Here is a 19518-nt window from a genome sequence, read left to right on the forward strand (position 1 = left end):
GGAAGAGGATACAGGGAACAGTGAGCTGTCCCGTCTCTCCACCCCCACCCCAAGTCCTACCATGCAAGTGCAAATTTGGGCTATCCACAGGCAAGGAATGATACTCAATCTATTATGGGTGCCAGGGAGGAAACTCCAGTCACAAACAATGTGTTTTTAAAGTAATCAGAAAACCCCAGATAAAACGTCTAAACGTCAGGCCTGATGACAACTTCAGTAGGGAGGTAATGCGGAGAATACCAGAGAGTCGATTAAAGGGAACAAGCATGGGTCACCCTGGGCAAGTCCCTGGGAGCCCAGAGGTCACCCTGGGCAAGTCCCTGGGAGCCCAGAGAATCCTGACGAGGGAGATTTTTGCTGGGGGGGGGGGGATTTCCAAATCAACACAAACACATTATTCCCTGCCGACCATAATAACGGCAAAACTTGTACGTCCCGAAGCACGTGCCTTCAGAAGCCGGACTCCGGGGCATGGACCTCCAAGGCAAGGTGCCCTGAGAGAAGAAGCGCCGTCACTCCGGGAGAGGGGCAGGCGTGCCCCCGGGTACCCTCCCTGCTCTCGATCAGCAAGCCGGCTCCCCCGCACATTTGGGGGGCCCGCGAGCAGGAAGAGGAAGTGCGAGGAGCTGCGCCGGCCGCTCCCCACCGCGGCGAGGCGCCTCCCAGTCCCGCTCTGGCTGCCTCCCCAGCAATTGCAGAAGCGCCGCCAAGTCCGCCGCTCCTTTCCCGAAGGGTTGGCGAGGCGCAAACTTTTCTCCGCGCTGCCATGCATCGCATCGGGAGCGGCTCCTCGGCCGCCTCTCTGCTCGGGCTCTAAGAGGGCGTCGCAAAGGGAGGCGAGCAGACCGGGAAGGGAGACCAGCCGGTGCCGAAGTCCTCCTGGGAAACCTCCCGACCGTTATTCGAGGTGATCTTGCCAGGTACGATCCGCTAGGCGCGGTCGGGCGGCGCATCGCCTCCCCTTTGCCTCGCTTCGCCTCCAGGTCTTGCGATGCCGCGGCTGGTGGCGTTTAGCGCCTCGCCAAACTTTACCGCCAGGCGGGAGGGATTTGGAAAGTCTCTGCCTCTGTTCCTCGCCCAGTCCAGGTGTGAGGAGGTGGGGACGGAGGGCTGGGTGCTGGCGACGCGGCGGGGGAAATTCTGGCTCTGCCGAAGGTCTCTGGGCAGCGGGGGCCGAGGCTTTCGGCGGAGCCCGGGATCCCACCCTTCGCCCCACCGGGATCCCAGTTGCAACCCTGGGCGTCCCGCTGGCTCGCGGGGAGAAGCGAGGGGGTCGAGCGTGTGTCGGAGATCAGCTTTCCGATGGGGGGACCGGAGCGGGGAATCGATGCCCTGCCTTTCTCTTTTCCGCAGAAGTTTTTGAGAGCCTTTTCAGCATTGCCATCCTATGAATTTAAAGGCAGCAAGAGGATCTCTTTGTAGAAGCTCCTCGCTGGTGTGAATGTGTCCAGAATCCACACCGGAATACATTACTAGGTAAAGATAGCCTGTGCTAAATAGAGGGAAACGTTGTCATTTCCTATAACTGCAACAGCCGTGCAAATTTATACCCGGGTTGTCACGTCGTAGAGTTCATTTTTGTTTATTTCTGTTGACCTTAATCTGTTGCCATGGGCAGCTTGCTGTGAAGATTGTACACTTCCTGAGTGACACAAGGGTGGTGTTGGGGGCGGGGGGGGAGGGTCAGATCCCCACTCTGCCACAAAAGCTTGTGGAGTGACCTCTGAGCCAGTTGCACATTCTCAGTCTAACCTCCATCACAGGGTTGTTGTGAAGATAAAGTGGAGGAGTGGAGGACCATGTGAGCGGCTTTGTCTCATTGTTGGGTGGGGGGGGGAGGGAGTGTTAGGATGCAGGATGTCAGTGAAGCAAAATAAATTAAAAGGATGGCTAGAAACATTGGGTGGAAACTGCAGTGCATTCCTAATCCAATTCTAATTCTAATTCTAATTAGAACTGAACCCAATTCAGTTAAAGTCAGTGGCCTTATAGACAACAGTTTAGGGTTTGCATGCATAGATGCTCACCATCTTTGGAGCTGCTCCTGTATAAGTCAGTGAAGTCCATTTTCCGTTTTGATGCTTTCCAGCAAGTGTGCTTTCCAGCACGTATTTCCACCCAAAGTGTGCTAGATGTACTAAGTGTTATTAGATTAAATAGCCTTCAACTATAAAAAAATCTCAACAGAGTTGATTAAAGACTGACACCTTTCAATTTTAAAGCCTGTTGAAATCAATTATTTTTGTTCCTTCTCCATCAAACAGGCACCAGCTTTCATGTGAATTCACTTAAAAATTGACCTTTCTTTCATTAGTTTGGGAGATTTTGTTTTGAATTAATTGATTTTGTTTTGAATTAAATGTAAAAATAGGGTTGGCAGGCAGTATCTTACTTGCTATCACTCTTGTTTGGGGGTGGGGGTGGAGAGTACTAATTTGTTTTTAATCACACATGGTCAGGTGGAGTTTGTATGTGTGACAGACTTCTGAAAGATTGTAGATCAGACCTGTGTTTGATTTTTTAAAAAGAAGAACCCAGCAAAAGAAAATTGTGTATTGAATTACTCAACAACAAAATTACCCAAAGAAACCAGATAAGGCACTGATACATGACAGCTGCTCTTGACATCTTGCAGTTTCATGCCAATATGGCTAGTCTCTGAACTTTTTAAAGTTTTCAGAATAAGGTGTATTCAGTCTTCAATTGACATGTTGTCATACAGACTCTTTTTCCTGCTATAAGCAATTTCCTGTGAATAGCTAGGTGCCATTTAATGCTGAGGCTGTGAAGGCCTATGAACAAGACAATAAACTTATTACTAGTTACCATTTATGATAATAACTAGTTTTTTGTAGGGTGAGGTATTGATGAGACTAGGGACTTTGGTGGCTAATTTCCAGGCACAGTGTAAAGTTCTGCTGTTGGTCTTTAAGCCCCTGAATTGTCTGAGATTAGAACTCATTAAAGATTTGGGTTTCCTATGTAGATCCTGCTTGGATTCCAAGATAATCATTTGAACTTTTCCTCGGTGAGAGAAGTTACATGAGAGTTATTGCAAATAACCACAAAAGACTGGACCTTTTTCAGTACTAAAGCCAAGGTTATTGTGTAGGCTTGTGCAAGGTTTGCATACCCATAGTTAAATTTCCAGTGTCAAAGCAACCTTTCCTGGGTATCTTTTAAGTCTATAGAGTCAGGCTTTTTTCTGATTAAGAATTGCTTATTGTTTATATTTTTATTGAATAGTTACTTTTATCTTGTCAAATTTGAGACGGATTTTATGCCTGCTTTTTGGGTTGGTAGTATTTATTTCTTACTGATGTTACTATACTAGTTTGTTTATAGTGCTTGCACAGTTTAATATTTTGTTATAAGCCATTTCTGGGGATCCTGTACAAGAGGAAAATATAAAAGTTGCTTTATACTGATTTGATTTAGACCATTGGTCTGTTAAGGTCAATATTGCCTATTCTGACTCAGGGGCGTAGTTACATAAAACAGTACCCAAGGCTAACTTGGGCACTGCGGCCACACACACCCCACATCTGTACCCCCCCCCCCCCCCCGGGAAGGAGGCACAGTTGAAGGTCAGTGAGCAAGGCTTGCCCCATCCACAATCTCCACAGGGAGATGGGAGCAGCAAGGACCCGTTTAAGTTTTACCTCAGCCACAGTTGGATCCAACTCTGCTGCAGGCTTCCAAACTCAGACTAAAGCTGGCTTCTGTTGAGCTTCTAGCTTTATACTTTGTCTCTGCCAGGTTCCATCTCTTGTTAGGTGGAGCTGGTGGGGTGGAGCAAACAGTATAAAGCTAGAGGCTCAACAGTAGCCAGCTTCAGTCTGAGCCTGGCTTTAGCCAGGCTTGGATTTAGCGCTAAATTGCAGACTTCTTAGTGCTGGATCCAATCCTGGCTGAGGCCAAGCTCAAGCAGGCCCTTGCTGCTCCTATCTTCACATAATGGTCAGGCATGGGGCCAGCCAACTGGACCCACCTGAACTGCATTTGGGGATGAGGCAGAGGCGTAGCAAGGGGAAACTGCACCCGGGGTGCGCATGCACCCTGTATCCCTGCTCCTGCAGCGCCCCCTGGAACACCCCCACCATGCCCCCACCGTGGCCCAGCCATGCTTCCGCCGTGGCTCTGCCTGGGGTGTCACACCCAGTGGTGGGATTCAGCCTATTTGCACCTATTCAGTAGAACCGGTTGCTAATTTTTTATCTAGTTCAGAGAATGGTTGTAATCCCACCACTGAGTCCTTTCGGAACCGGTTGTTAAATTATTTGAATCCACCCACCACCACAGAGTGCATACACCACTACCCCCATCCCCCACCCTGGGGCTGGAATGTGGCACCGAACATGATGCCAGCATCCCAGCCGGCGAGGTCAGGCCAGATTTAGCCCAGTCGTTTGGCTAGCTCAGGGGTCTGCAACCTGCGCCTCTCCAGATGTTCGTGGAGTTCAGTTCCCATCAGCCCCTGCCAGCAATTGGCCCCTGCCAATTGTCAATGCTGGCAGGGGCTGATAGGAATTGTAGTCCATGAACATCTGGAGAGCCGCAGGTTGCAGACTCCTGCGCTAGCGTAAGTCCATTGCAGCCCATGAAAGCTTCTCTCTCAATTATTTGAATCCTACCACTGGTCATGCCCCCTCGTCCCGCGGGTGCTACGCAACTGAGAGGAGGCAGGGGGAGCCCAGCTGGCCTGCTCCCAATCCTAGGGAAAATGGAGATTGTGGGTGGGGCAAGCCCCATTCGCCGGCCTTTAACTGCACTCCTGTCTCGAACTCCTCAGCCAGTTCCGGACCAGGGTGCAGTTAAGGGGGGGGGGGGGGCATGGCCATAAATGAAGTGCTGCCTAAGGGTCTGGTCCCCTTTTCCTTCCCAGATACACCAGTGCTCTACCAGAAGCTCTTCAGGGTCTCAGGCAAAGGCCTTTCACAACAGTTCCAACCTAATCCTTTTAACTGGGATGTTGGAGATTGAATTTAGTACCATCTACTTTAGATACTGTACCACTGAGCCAGGGTGTTCTTGAAAGGACTATATGTTCATGGAATTCTAATGTGTTATATACAAGAAGGCTTGAATTGAGAGGAGGTGAAATAAACTTCTGCTTTGATAGTATTTTTAAACCTTGTAAACAAGTGTATTTGTGATGGTGAGGGCATTTGTTTTGGAACATATTTGTCCCTCCTTATTTACTCAGTAAGTCTAATAATTCATTACATAGTATAATTTAATCCATTTTTGAATCCAGTCATTGGAATCCATCAATAAGAGATCAACAACTTGTTTCATTTGCCCTGTCCAGGATGCAGACAGAATGATTGGTAAGTTTGACTTAAGTGTTCCACCAGTGCTGTCTGTTGTTGCATATTTCATGCAAGCTAATTATACAGGCTGATATTCTTTAAGGTTTCTCTATTGAATTGATATGCTAATAAGGATTACATTTGTTTTCCCAAGCTCTATTTTCATTTATCTTGAGGTAAAGTCTTTACCATCTCATCACATTTCTGTTTCTCTAGTAGTAAGAGGTAATTCATTAATGGAGCTGCAGTAGTATTTGCCCATGTACTGTGACATTAAATGTGTGAATAGGAATGCTTTTGGATTCTTGTGAATTTCTGTCTGGAAAATGGAAATGGTAGTGTTTTTTTCTGCTGAGGCAGTGCGCTCCACCCCTCCCAGAACAGGAGGTGGTCAGGCTCTCGATGCTTTCAGCAGCATCACACCCCTCTGAGAAAAGAAAACGGAATGGGACTCCCCTTTGAGCCCATGTATGATGCTCTTAGATTGGCCAGAGGGTTGCTGTTAAGTGGTGTTAAGCAACATTGATTCCTTCCTGGGAGTTAGCACGGAAACTTGACAGTACTTTCCAATCCTAGCTGGCGCAACAAATTGAATGAGCTGTTTCTGCAAAGCAGTGCTGAACAATCAAACCAGCTGAGTGAACTGATTAAAGAAATAAACTCTGAAAGAAGTGTAGACTTTTTGATGGAATTTAATTATTCTGCCATTTGATGTCTTTAGTTGAAAACCTAATGGTCATTTTAACTATTTTAAATAGTTCTCTCATTTGTGTTCCCCTTAAGTACACAGTTTTGTTTTCTAATTGGGTTGCAGTCTTATTCCTGGTTTTGTTTATGAATGTATGCTATTTTTCAAGTCAGTGGTATTAAAGCAGCCAAGTTGTGTAGATGGCTATAATCAGAATATTTTTCAACAGGTATTTTATTGTGTATGGTGGGGAAATGTTTTGTGTTCCTGTGGTTTTCCCAGTTTCAATTATTTATTTATTCAACAATATGATACATAACATATTACATAAGTTCCAAAATATAAATATCACAATTATATAGTTTTAAACAAATCAATAAAGTAAAAGTGTTCCAACTTTTCTTACAGAGAACTTAATTTTAACTATGATTCCCTTACTATAAATCTTCTACTCCTGAGAAAATAAATTAAACAAAGATAAAGAAGCAGATTTTTATATGTTCAAAATATTTTAGTTTATATTTCAAACACTTATTTTTAAATCTTCCTTGATAACTCTTATCCACCAAAGCTATATTCTTATTTTTAAACTTTTGTTCAATAAACCCTGTACAGAAAATCCACTCCATGTTGAAAGCTATAATCCATTTAGCTTCAACATAACTGGTTAATTTTGTGTATTTAGCTCATTCCATCACTTTATTCTGCCATTCATACATTGTAAAATGTCTTCAGACCCCCACTTCTTAGCCATTTGATTCTTGCTGCAATTTATAGGTATCTAGATAATTTTCCTGCTTCTCTGTCTTCTGATCTGTCCAAAACACCTAAGAAATATGCTTCTGTTTTAAATTTTATTTTTCTTTTCAAAACTGCCAACAGTATTGTGCATTTTATAAGTGAAGTAGTGCAGCGACCCCTCATCCTTGGAAAATACATGTGCAAGATCTGAGTTGCTCTTGTTATTTCCCTTTTTCTGCACAGTACTTTAGTAAGTGTCAAATTTTTATCGTATCTGTTCTAGTGATCACAATCCCATTGGTCATAATGTAACTACATTTTCCTAGTATCTCCAAGAGTTATTTTAAACACTTTCACTACAATTATTTTGAAGGCATCAAACTTGACCTCAAAAATTTAGAATATCAGGAAAGGTTTTTACCATCCCCCCTCCTCACTATTTAACACAAGGGTAAGGAAAGGGTAGGGAAAGACATTGCACTTCCTGTCTGTAAAACCATCATTACATATATAGTTTCCTGGACAAAGAAAAATAGTACTGTAAAGCAATTCTACTGCTAGGAAACAGTTCTGTTCTTCTTTGTCACCCAGTGATTCCAGATCACTTTAGAAATGTTCTTAGGAGAGTATGCTTCTAGAACACGGCCATACAGCCCGGAAACCACACAACACCCCACTTCAGAAATGTTAATTAATCTGTTTATGTGATTCCTAACAATACTGCATCACCATTGTATGTCTATGTGCATTTCCTTGGGATTTTTCTGGGAGAGACACTGAATTAAATACACTGATGTAGCATTTTGCAAATGTTTCTAGGGCTTAATTTGTGAAGGGTCACAGAACTGTAGTGGAATTGTTCCATGCTATTTTCATTTAACTTTGTGCCACTTCTAGTTAGACATGGGTTATGAAACACTGGCTGCACATCAGGACTATATTCCCAGATTACCCATAACAGCTTTACATCTCACCAAATATTTGCTGTGGTCTGTCTATTCTTCCTCCACATCCTTCTTGTATGCCTGTAGAGAGGTCAGGCTCAGAGCCAAACAACACAGGATGCTAGGAACTTCTTGGCCCCATGTCTTACTCATTCTCTCTTTAAATAACAGCCACACAAGGTCCCAGTTTGGACTGGGACTATAACACCATGGGGAGTAGGGTCAACCATTCTACCAGTTCTGTTTCCCTGGTTCAAGCCCACCAGGTGCTTTGCTTTTTTGGGCCAACAGTACAGGTGAGACCAATTCAGGCATGGAATTCCCACCATCATATGTAATTTAACTTAAAATAGATGAGCTGTCACATATAATAGCTCTAATTTTGCAGTTCATTTTGGTCTTCAGTGTACCCCAAATTAGAACTGTGCCTACATAGGCCTACTGTTCAGCAAAATTTTCAAAACTCTAGCAACGGGAGGCGCTTTTCCCCTCCAGAAAGTGATGTGGCAGCCCCTTCCTACTCATACCATCACACGCTCCAGAGGTATTCACCCGTTTCCTTTAGTTCTTTCTTTGTCACCATTCAGTTGAAACTTATATTGCCTAACTCCATTGTTCTTTTGCTGCTGTGTGTGTGTGTGTGTTTGCTTCAAATGTTTTTTCTTCATTGACTGTGAGTACAGAGCTGAGATGGCTTTAGTTTTAGACCTAGCTCTCTTGGACTGAGGGAAACCCCCTTTCCCCCGCTCCGTGTGTGATCCCACCATGAGAGCCTCCATTGTTATGGCTGCTAAGGAGGCATTTAGGTGTGCTCAGTGCACCACCAAAATGACTCAGAGCAATGAGCATAATTTGTGTCTTTTGTCTTTGGGCGAAGCTCACAATGTCCAGACTTGTGGATTTGCCAGGCATTTACTCCCAAAACCAGGTTAGACAGGGCATTTCATCTGAAGGCGGCCCTCTGGGAAAAGACCCTATTATTGGTCAACCCCCTTCAGTCACAGGATCAATGACTTTCCCAACCTTGTACACAATTTCTGCCAGTTCATGTTTGACATGCTTGCTCCTCCGCGCTGGCAAAGCTTTCAGAAGGACAATGTCTCCCACAATGCATTGCTGCTGGGGGTCATGGGCAAAATATGTTTTTTTGCTTGTTATAGAATTTTAGTATGTAAGGATCTAGCACCAGCCTGGTGACTCTCATTTTGGCAGACTTCTGCATTTTGGTTCCAGTGACTTTCCCTACAATCCATTTGGCATGGACTGCTCCATGTAACGCAGACATGGTTCAGATAGACAAGTTGATACAAATTTGTTTTGTAAGGCATGCTGTTAAAGAGGAGCAATTTGGTGGCAGGAATATAATGTTTCTCCAGTATCCTATTATGATGATGGACCAAAAGCCAGTGTTCCTCACAAGGGTGCTGTGAGGATAGTAGTGAGATCATATAAATCACCTGGAGTGCTTTGGAGGAGAGGTAAGAGAAAGAGAGTCTATTTCAAATGATTCTTGGGTTTTTGATATTGTTAGATTGGGTTATAGGTTAGAGTTTGGATTCTTACGCCAGTGTTTCTATTTTAACAGAAAAGAGGACAACCTATTCCCTGAGTTGGCTACTTATATAGAAGAGCTCATTTCAAAAGAGGTGATTCAGGAGGTTGACCCTAAGTGAGGTCCTTGGGGTTTCTACTCTGACGTTGTTATTGTTGATAAAAAAAAGATGGGGAGGGGGTTCTGGCCCATTTTGGACCTTTGACATTTCAACAAGTTTTTAGTGGTTTCTAAATTTAGAATGGTTGTACTTCCCCATGTTTTAGAATTTTTGTCAATAAACACTTGACACATTTTTATGGACCTCAGAGAAGCCTATTTTCATGTTTCGACACAACATGACCACAGAAATACCTGAGCTTCTCATGTGGGTTCAAGCCATTCCAATATGCAGCCCTCCCAATTGGTTTGGCAGTGCCCCCTTCCCAGGTCTGGGAAGGGGCATTGCCAAACCAATTGGGAGGGCTGCACTGTCATGCACCAAGTGCATGACAGTGGTGGTAGCTTTTCTTTGGACCAAAACTTGTTCTGTTTTTCCTTACTTAAATGACTGGCTGATTACAGCATAATCAGAAGAAGCTTTGCATTGCCATACTAATGAAGTTATTTCTACGTATTGAGCTAGGCCTGGTAGTCAACTGGGCCAAGTCAAGGCTGCAACCCTCAGCTAGGGTAACCGTTATTTGAGCCATTCTGGACTCCACCTTAGCCAGAGCCTGTCCCATGAGAAGGGTTTTAAGATGGTGCAGGCTTCATGCAAATAGACAACATATAAATAGAGAATAATTCTCATATACAAAAACAGTTCAGATGAGCCCCATGGTTTCTTTTTTGCTCCTTTTGTAGAATATATTTGTTTCCACTTATTCAGCACAGGTCATCTACCAGTGCAGGATGTTTCAGCCCCATAACTAGGCCTGAAACTAGATCGAAAAGGATTCAGTTTGCTTTATTCTGGATGGAATGCCTGAAGCTGTCTAACCACAACTCATTCAATCATTTTCCTCAAGATGGAATATTTGCAACTGATTAAAACTGAAATCTCCAGTAGCTTCTTTGGTAATGGATGCACCACAACTTGTTTCAAGCCTTGCTCATACGTGGTCATCTGCCAGAACCACTGTCATTACTCTCTGTTTTTCCATTTGCCATTAGACAATACTGAAAATACCTCAATATGGCACACTAGCAAAACTTGATACCATCTAACAATGCAGAGGTAATACAAGAGTACACTTTAGATGCAGCTTACACAATGAACAGGATGCAGATCAAACAATGGGTAGCAAAAATCTCAGCAGAAAATGCACATGAGGAAAATGAGACTTGACAGAAGCAAGACAAGAGTGATAAAGACAACTTCCTGGAAGCACCTAGGAATGTCACATGCACTTTAAGGTGGACTACCTATCACTTTTACTTTAGTACTAAAATAGAACACTTGTCTCAGGCAAGTAAGGTTTGTTTATTGTGTGACATGACAGCAGTATATGAATATCCTATTCCAACAAGACAATACTCCTCTTCAATTGTACAACTGGATGTATTGTTGATACAAAATCAGCCATTGGAAACCTGCTTTTTCAGCCCTTGCTCAAGAGAATATACTATGTGATGCTACAGGTGTAAATGGTATAATAAATAAATTACCACCGAAGTACAAAAATATGCTTGCAAAGGTAAACTTAGCAAGTTAGATTGCTTTATGCTAATTCCAGAAGCACTCAAGAATGTTTGAAATAGGATATTTTATGTCAAAGCACCATCCAGTGGTCTGCCAACAAAAGAAGCTTAAACTTTCCACAGTCTATCTATACTTAACTCCCAACCAGCAACAACTGCACAGCTCTCCAACTTCTGTTTCGGTACATATCACATTAGAATGTACATTTAAGGAGAGCTATATGCTATATTGTAATTTTATATTGCTTGTGTAGGGGATTTTATTATCATTAAAAGTGTTTTTGGTAATTCCTTTTTAAATCTGAAGTGATCTGGAGCTCTTGAAGTTGACCATTGACTTCTGTGGATACCGGTATTTTCTTTCTGTTGAACTATATTTGTGGCTATAGGATGTGTCTGCAAATTTATGCCTATTAAAAGTTAATGAAATGCAATAGATGGTTAAGATCTTCTGTGATGGCACATGATACCAAGCTAAAATTGGAGGATCTTCCCTTTGATGTGGAAAGCCAATTTGACCCTACAATGAGTGATATCCTCAATTCCCTAAATAAAGAAGCCTCTATGGATAAATATCTGGGTATTACTGCGCAGTTGACCTCCCATTATAGGTCCAAATTTATACCACACTTTCCTCAATATCAGCACTAATCTGTTTTACCCCTTCTTATGGGTTTTGGGCACAGCAATGACCATCTTTTGGTAAGTAGGGCTTCAAGAAATTGTATGGGTCACAGAGAATTCTAAGCAAAAGAAAGCATGACTAGATGGCAAGGTGTTTTCTGATAGCCTGTCACCGTTTTCGAGTTTCTGGGAATCTATCACTGTTGATAAGTGGATATTAAAGATGATAAAAGTTGGTTACTTTCTGAAATTGGAGTTGGTCCCTTTGTACTCAGAATCGAAGTGCATGAGATTTGACCTCCCACCTGAGTTGTTGCAGGAGGTTGACTTTCTGCTATAGAAGGGTGCAATTTCATATCTATAAATAAATGCATTCTCATAGTATCCTGGGTGTCACCATTTTGATTGTTTTGGAGACCCTGAACTGCCCCCCACCCCCTTCTATTTTTTTTTTTACTGGCACATTTGATGCAATGAGTAGTCCACTTTCAAGCTGTTTGGTATGCTTTGCATGTGCCTTGGAGGCTTTGGTCCTCTGGTGCCCAAAACAATACAGTGAGGCCAATACCAGCAACATGAAATTTGAGTATTGTCTGCATGTGACCTGTATGTGTTTGGAATATGCTGCCACAGGAGGTGGTGATGGCCACTAACCTGGATAGCTTTAAAAGGGGCTTGGATAGATTTATGGAGGAGAAGTCGATTGCCTTAACAGACCAGGTGCTCAGGAGCAACAGCCGCAGAAGGCCATTGCTTTCACATCCTGCATGTGAGCTCCCAAAGGCACCTGTTGGGCCACTGCGAGTAGCAGAGAGCTGGACTAGATGGACTCGGGTCTGATCCAGCTGGCTTGTTCTTATGTTCTTATGTTCTTATGTTCATAGGTTCCCTCCAATCAAGTTGAGAGTTTTTAGTTCACCGCAAATATACTCCACAGTTATGACTGTAAGCTGACATAAGTTGAATGTCTCAATCTCCCTAAGCAGCTCTTCACTAACACTTCTGCTTTCATTGATGGGTGGAGCCACAGTGCTAGCGTTGTTATTTTCGAATGTCTCTTTATCTATTATCTCCCCCACAACGCTTTCTGAGCTGGCAGCCTCATCACTGTTTGACAAGGCAGAAAAGTGGTTTGATATAGGTGCTTGGTATATGTAAAAGTCTCCTATTTTTAATTGTTTGGCAACCGGGTGTTGTCTATTACACCAGTACAGACTTCATTCACAGTCTCACCCCACCTGCAAGGTGGTGAGCTTACTACTCTTCCATGTGGAACTTCACATTGGACCACAAAGATGAAAAACAACATTATACTTACCTGTAACTATTGTTCATCGAGTGGTCTTCTGTGTAGGCACATATGACTCCCTCCTTTCCTGCTGTGGACTGTTCCTTCACCACTCTGACACTTACGGGTCCACTTACTTCTCAAGGGAACTTGTCTGTGGTGGCAGTTGGAGAAGGGAGGGGTTGCTCCCTCCTCCTCTGACCTCATGACTGTTTCGGCAAGGGAGAGGGAGCACTCTGTTGCTACAGGAATTCCTGAAGGAAAGCTTGCCATTCTTCTCTGTGGCATGCTGGCTCATGTGCAATCCCATGTGTGCCTGCACAGAAGACCACTCGATGAACAACAGTTACAGGTAAGTGCACCATTGTTTTTCTCCAGTGATCCCTGCCATCTTGCTCCTCAAGTCTTTGCAGGGATCTTGTTTGGCTCTTGGCTGCTAGCTGGACATGGTGGATTTGGTCTCATAACAAACAAGACTAAAGGGGATTAGTGTGTTTCAAGAAAGGTCAGGATCTTTGCCCATCCATCACTGATATTTCTGGACGGAACTGTATGTGACTTAGGCAAATGGCAATTGTTGCCTAGTTTGGTAGAGCAACCAGATAGGGCATTCTCCATTAGAAAAGTAGTAGAACGAATGAAATGCTACATCCTTCTTCTATTGGCCATTTCCCCTCTGCTGCTGTTCTCATTAGTCATTCTTCTCCCAGACAAATTCATTTCCGTGCATTGAGCCTGCTGGAAGAGAAAAGGCAAAAAGTTTCTGTGAGGGGAGAATTGGGCTGAGGGAGGATAGAATGTTGCCCCATTGAGTTGCTACTGCTGTTTGGTAGATCTGTATTCAAAGATGAGTGTTTGCGTCACTATATGCAATTCCTTCATCAGTTCTTTCAAAACTTTCATTTTGTTAACAAAACCTCAAACTAATTTTAAAAATGTCTAGGAGACGGTGATGAATTGAGGATTTAAGAGATGGCTGATCACTAAAATGAGTGATCTCATTTGAAATCTTGAAGAGGAAAAGATTGTGTTGTGTTCCTGCCGTGACCGCCCTTCATCACTCAGGAAGCAATAGGAAGAATTCAACTGTACATTGTAATGTTGCTTTTTCCTTCAGTATCTGTGCATGGTTGATATCTTTATATTCATGCTGCTAACAGTTTTATAGTCAGAGATGGATTTGTATCATTGGTATATCCATATGACTGAATATATGAATGATTTAAGAGCCTCAGATCATTGCCTTCATAGAAGAATAATTTATTAATCTAAATAAACAATTAGTTATCCCACTATTGGTGAGAGTGGTATTAATCCGCTGCAGTATTTGCTGTTTTCAAATGTTGTTTCTAGCATGTAACCTCAGTCACTCCATATTTAATGTGTACATCTCAATTTTTACATGTAGCTTGAATTGGATTATTAGGCCTAGCCTAGTGACTGATACTCATTCCAGAGCCACATTTGCAATTACTATCAACCAGATACGCACACACATCCGTCTCCTAGCCATTCATCTGGGAACAGCTGTTTCAAGATGGAAACCACCTGCCAATCACAAGCTCCACGATCATGCAAGGGCCTTGGACACTTTCATGAAACATGGGGCAGTTTCTTCAATGGGGTGGGGAAGTGCTCAAAAGAGCCACAGATGGCTCATGAGTCACTGAGTGAGTATCTCCGGCTTATTATAGCAGAAATAGTTTGCAATTTACTTTTTAAAAAGTAAACAAGTAAATGGAATCTAGTGATTTTTTCTGTTTTGTCTGTGCAAATATAACAAATTAATGCGGGTAGTTTATAAAGGAACAGCATCCATTTAATACATGACCATTGGTTTAATAAGTGCATGTTCTTCTTTCCCTGTCAGAAGCCAATCTCTTATGTTACTTTTTCAAGAAAAATATGTTGGAGGATCTGCCATAATTCTGGTTCTTTCTTTTGTGCTGCCTGTTTTAAGTTTCTGTTACTTGTTTAGACATTGTTTTTGGCAGAGAAAGGAGGCTCTGTGCTGCTCTAACATCCTTGTTTGCAAAGAATACACACATACCCTAGTGATGTTTTGGAGCTTCTCCTCACATAGATTTATCTAATGAAATGGATAATTCTGTGACAAATTCTGTGATATGTAACAAATTTTGTGATATGTAAGTTCTGAGGGGGGGGATATGATTGAAGTCGATAAAATTATGCATGGGATAGAAAATGTTGACAGAGATAATTTTTTCTCTCTTTCTCACAATACTAGAACCAGGGGGCATACATTGAAAATGCTGGGGGAGGGGGGGAGAATTAGGACTAATAAAAGGAAACATTTCTTCACCTATGCGTGATTGGTGTTTGGAATATGCTGCCACAGAAGGTGGTGATGGCCACTAACCTGGATAACTTTAAAAAGGGTTTGGACAGATTTATGGAGGGGAAGTCGATCTATGGCTACCAATCTTGATCCTCCTTGATCTCAGATTGCAAATGCCTTAGCAGACCAGGTGCACGGGAGCAGCAGCAGCAGCAGGCCATTGCTTTCACATCCTCCATGTGAGCTCGCAAGGCATTTGGTGGGCCACTGCGAGTAGCAGAGTGCTGGACTAGATAGATTTTGGTCTGATCCAGCAGGCTCTTTCTTATGTTCTTGAAATGCATAAGATTTAAAATTTTTAGTGGTATATTGTGCAATATTTGTACATATTCATGATGAAAATACTTAGCACTTCTCCCAATTGTAGGGGATATTGACAACACTGGGAAATTGATATATCTATTGTCTGATGGAGATCCATATTTTTCCAACCGAGTAGCCGCAAGAAGAATTAGGCTATATAAGGTGTAATGATGATATGTTTTATTATTTGACAGGGATATCAGTGCTAATTAAGTTTTTTCTGACTATATTGGTATATATGGGGTGTTTTTTGTGTTGGTTTTAGTATTACTATATTTGTGTTTGAGGACATTGTGAAGGCCTAGGGCCAAGACAATAAGCTTACTACAACTTAGCATATTTTGGGTGTTCACAGATTTTTGTCACTAGTTTTATCCAGATCTAAATATGGCTGTTTTCTTGTTGCTTACCCTGATGACCCTAACATTTCCTCCTAGATATGTGTTTTGCAGATAAAATAAAGCAACTCAATCTTTTGGGCAAAGTTGTAGGTTCTCGAATGTTCTGCTCCTGCCTCTTTTCCATGCAGATTCATCAGTTCCATAATTCATTTTAAAAGCGGTTTGGTGTTATGCCAGGATTGGCACGAATGTGGATCAAATTAAACAGAATTATTCCCTATAACATGGTAGGAGTGACCTTTTGTCGCTAGGATTAAGATCAGTGGATTGTTGTTTCATCGCCAGCATGGCCAATTGGCAGGGGCTGATGGGAATTGTAGTCCATAACATCTGGAGTGCCAAAGGTTCGCCGCCACCACGGCCCTATAACCTTCAAGTCATGGTTTCAAAGGCAACCCTGGCTAATTTTAACCTTCTATGTACTAATGTGTCGCTGAATCATTGTTATAACCTATCAGAAGGGCATGTGAGGACCTTGCCTTTCAAAACTGTGGTTTGTAAATTTCCATGTCATGTGTCCAGAAAGCTACAGATGTGTTCCCTCCCCCACCCCCTTTTAAAAACGGCTATTGTACACTGTGTTTGGAACAGTGGTATAAAAAAATCTCTTAAGGTCTATATTGTTGGGCATTAAAGTGCACATTTGAAAACTGAGAACTGTTAACTATTACACTTAATTGCAATTCACTCTTACCTGAAAATATGTTTGACTTGTGGGATAAAAATATAGCTTATTGAGCAATAATTGAGCTTTCAGTCATTCTGAGACATTTAATCACGCAGTTGGAAAAGACCTATGAGAAATTTAATAACTTTTAGTGAAGAAATTGCGATTTGAACCCAGCAAGACATTTCAGTCTAACTTATTTTCTCCATACCCCTTTTTTAATCAGGTGCTGCGATGGGTTGCGGACTCAACAAGTTGGAAAAACAAGATGAAAAACGTCCTGGTAACATCTATTCAACTCTGAAGAGGCCCCAAGTGGAAACCAAAATAGATATTTTCTATGAATATCATTTCCTGGAATTTACAACTTTAAGTAATGGTAAGGCTGTTTTCTATTTTAGGATGTTATTAAAAGCTAGCATTTGTTGTATTTCATATTGATAAGAATAGTAAGCAACCACAGCAATTTAAGATCTTAAAAAGTAACACAACTGACTAAAACTGCTCAGTTCTGCCCTGTGATGCTTATTTCGGAACAATTCAGCATTTTACAGCTGCATGTATTTAAGTATTTTATTTTTTTTTATGTTACTTGTCTACCTTTCTCACTGAGACTCATGGAAGATTATACAGTGTAACCTGATGCAGTAAATAGAATGAAACATCCAGTAAACAATGTAATAGGATTAGAATTTCAGAAAGCTGAAACAAAACTGAGAAAATTGTAATAAAATGGTGTGAAATATCACACATCTATTGACAGTCAGTGTTGTGTAGTGGCTAGACTGCTGGACTAGGATATGGGAGACACAGGTTTGAATCCTCACTCTGTCACTGAAATTTGCTGGGTGACCTTGGGCCAATGAAATACTTTCACCCTAACCTACCTTACAGGGTTTTTTTTAACATAAAGTGGGCAAAAGGAGTTTCCATTAGGAGAAAAGTGGGCTTCAAATAAAATAAATAATAATCATATGTGTCAGAGAGAGAGAGGAGATGAAGATTTTTGACCCAGACTTAACAGAGTAGTAACTGTAGCCCTTTGATTGTTGTTGCTATTTTTATTATTATTAACAATAATAATAGGTTTTATATGTCACCCTTCTACTTGCTGGCTCAGGGTGGCTCACAACAATTTTTAAATATAGATAAAGACTTTTATTTATTTATTTTGCTATCAAGTCAAAGCTGACATGGCAACCATGGATTTTCAAGGGAAGATACTTTCAGAAGTGGTTTTCTATTGCCTGCTTTTGCGTCATGACCATAGGCATAGTGGGGGAAATGGCGCCCGGGGCAAAATGGCACCCCCATGCCCTGTGGTAGCTACACGCCCCTCACATGTCCCCATGGGTGCTTCACCCCGCTCACGACCCTTATATTCCTTGGGGATATCCCATCCAAATACTACCAAGGGCTGAGTGTGTGTGACTGGCCCAAGATCATCCAGCAACTTCCATGGGGATTTGAATCTGGGTTCCCAGGTCCTAGTCTAACACCTTAACTATGCTTGCTCTCCAGAGTAATGTATGTACTAATAATTGTTTAGGATTCAGTGCTCAATATTTACTATGGTGATGTAACACCAAGCTATAAACCTCATACTTCTCTCTTCCTGTTTGTGTATGTCCTGCCTCTTTCTCAAATATCATCACAGCAAGAAGTAACCTTGGGAAAAAGACCTCCCTGCCTTTGATAAGCATGCACACAGTATGTGTTAGAGATCACTATATACAGAGCCCAGTTCTTCTCAAGGCCTGTTGTGGAAGACATTTTTCTGAGGTAGCGCAAGGGCATTTTATGTGGGCAGGCAATATGCTAACTATGATGTTGTTTGGCTTTGTGTGGATACTTGCTTTTATTGTGAACAGCCTTTTCCGTTACTCGTAGGTTGGGGCATTCATATTAAGTAAGTAGGAAGTCTTCAGTTCACAAGACTAATGTGCTCTGTTGAATGTTTATGTTATATTTGTGAGATCATAATGTGAGCTATTAAGAAATGCATAGTAAAATATTAGACATTTGATGTACATGATCATTTTTCACTTTGCGCTATAACCCATTGTTTTACTGTGTGCTGTTATTTCCAGCTACGTCGTTCATTTTTGTCTGGTGCTGTTTTGAGTAATTTAAATGTGCTGCACCATTTCCTGGGCCATTTCTTTTTATTTATTTTTAAACACAGTGTTAAAAATAACTTGTTAGCAAATGAGGTGGTCGTGTTCTTTGGTTTTGAAAGTATAGTCATGTGGAAAATTTTTGCTTTACATCTGCAGCACTGAGATTTATGACTTATCTGGCTTTAATTTGTGTAAAGAAACCCCAACTTCATGATGCATTTTAGTGTTAACTTTCATTAATTTTTTTCCCGATAGGGGCTGGCTGTTGTTGGGGAGTCTGTGTCTTTAAAAAGTCAGTGTGGCTTTGTATTTAAATTGCGCAGTGAGCAAAATATGACCAAGGCATCTTTCACAAAAAAGGCAACATTTAATAGTGTGGATTAAACAATTCTCTCAGTAAACTTCCTTCAGGGGTTGCCAGGTGTGGCCTGACAGCCGACAGGAGTCCAGGAGGCACTGTCAAGCAACATTGTCATTTGTGAGTAAAACCCAGAAGTTTTGTCATGCCTCTAGGAATCCCCAGAAACTCTGTGGTAAAACTGCAGAATTTCACACAGATTTTTCCATGTTCCTCTTTTGTTTGACTCTTGGAAAAATGATGTGTGGAGCTGTAGGACATGTGTGGGCAAAAAACAGTTTGTTTGAAGCAGCCCTGAGGAGAGGAAATCGGGTGAAATTGGATCCACAGGATCTAATGTCAACCAGGAAAACCCCATACATTGCAGTTACAGCAAATGTGTATTTACAATATGTCGAGAGACAGAAAGGCATATTCTATCTGCCTTTGCATATTGATAGACCCTTTCTGCACAGCAGATGTTTTCAAAAAACCTTTT

General features: G+C 42.0%; 2 protein-coding genes across 4 annotated transcripts in view; one reads left to right on the forward strand and one right to left on the reverse strand.

The window, feature by feature from the left end:
• Positions 1-592: 592 nt before the first annotated feature.
• The window catches only part of RFTN1 (raftlin, lipid raft linker 1), a 136056-nt gene continuing 117130 nt past the window's right edge, over positions 593-19518 (forward strand). The window contains exons 1-2 of one of the 3 annotated variants that reach the window (XM_048511525.1): positions 593-920; positions 16789-16935. In XM_048511525.1, coding sequence (XP_048367482.1) covers positions 16797-16935 — 139 coding nt within the window. In that variant the 5' untranslated portion in view covers positions 593-920; positions 16789-16796. Of the gene's footprint in view, positions 921-1342; positions 1477-16788; positions 16942-19518 lie in introns of those variants that run through there. The other 2 variants (XM_048511522.1, XM_048511523.1) reach the window with 2 other exon arrangements.
• Positions 8670-8970, reverse strand: LOC125440616 (28S ribosomal protein S17, mitochondrial-like). Its single transcript, XM_048510478.1, is given in 2 exon segments — positions 8670-8834; positions 8836-8970. Coding segments are annotated over 2 exon segments (300 nt in total).

This window comes from Sphaerodactylus townsendi, linkage group LG11 (assembly GCF_021028975.2).
Source record: "Sphaerodactylus townsendi isolate TG3544 linkage group LG11, MPM_Stown_v2.3, whole genome shotgun sequence".
NCBI lineage: Eukaryota > Metazoa > Chordata > Lepidosauria > Squamata > Sphaerodactylidae > Sphaerodactylus > Sphaerodactylus townsendi.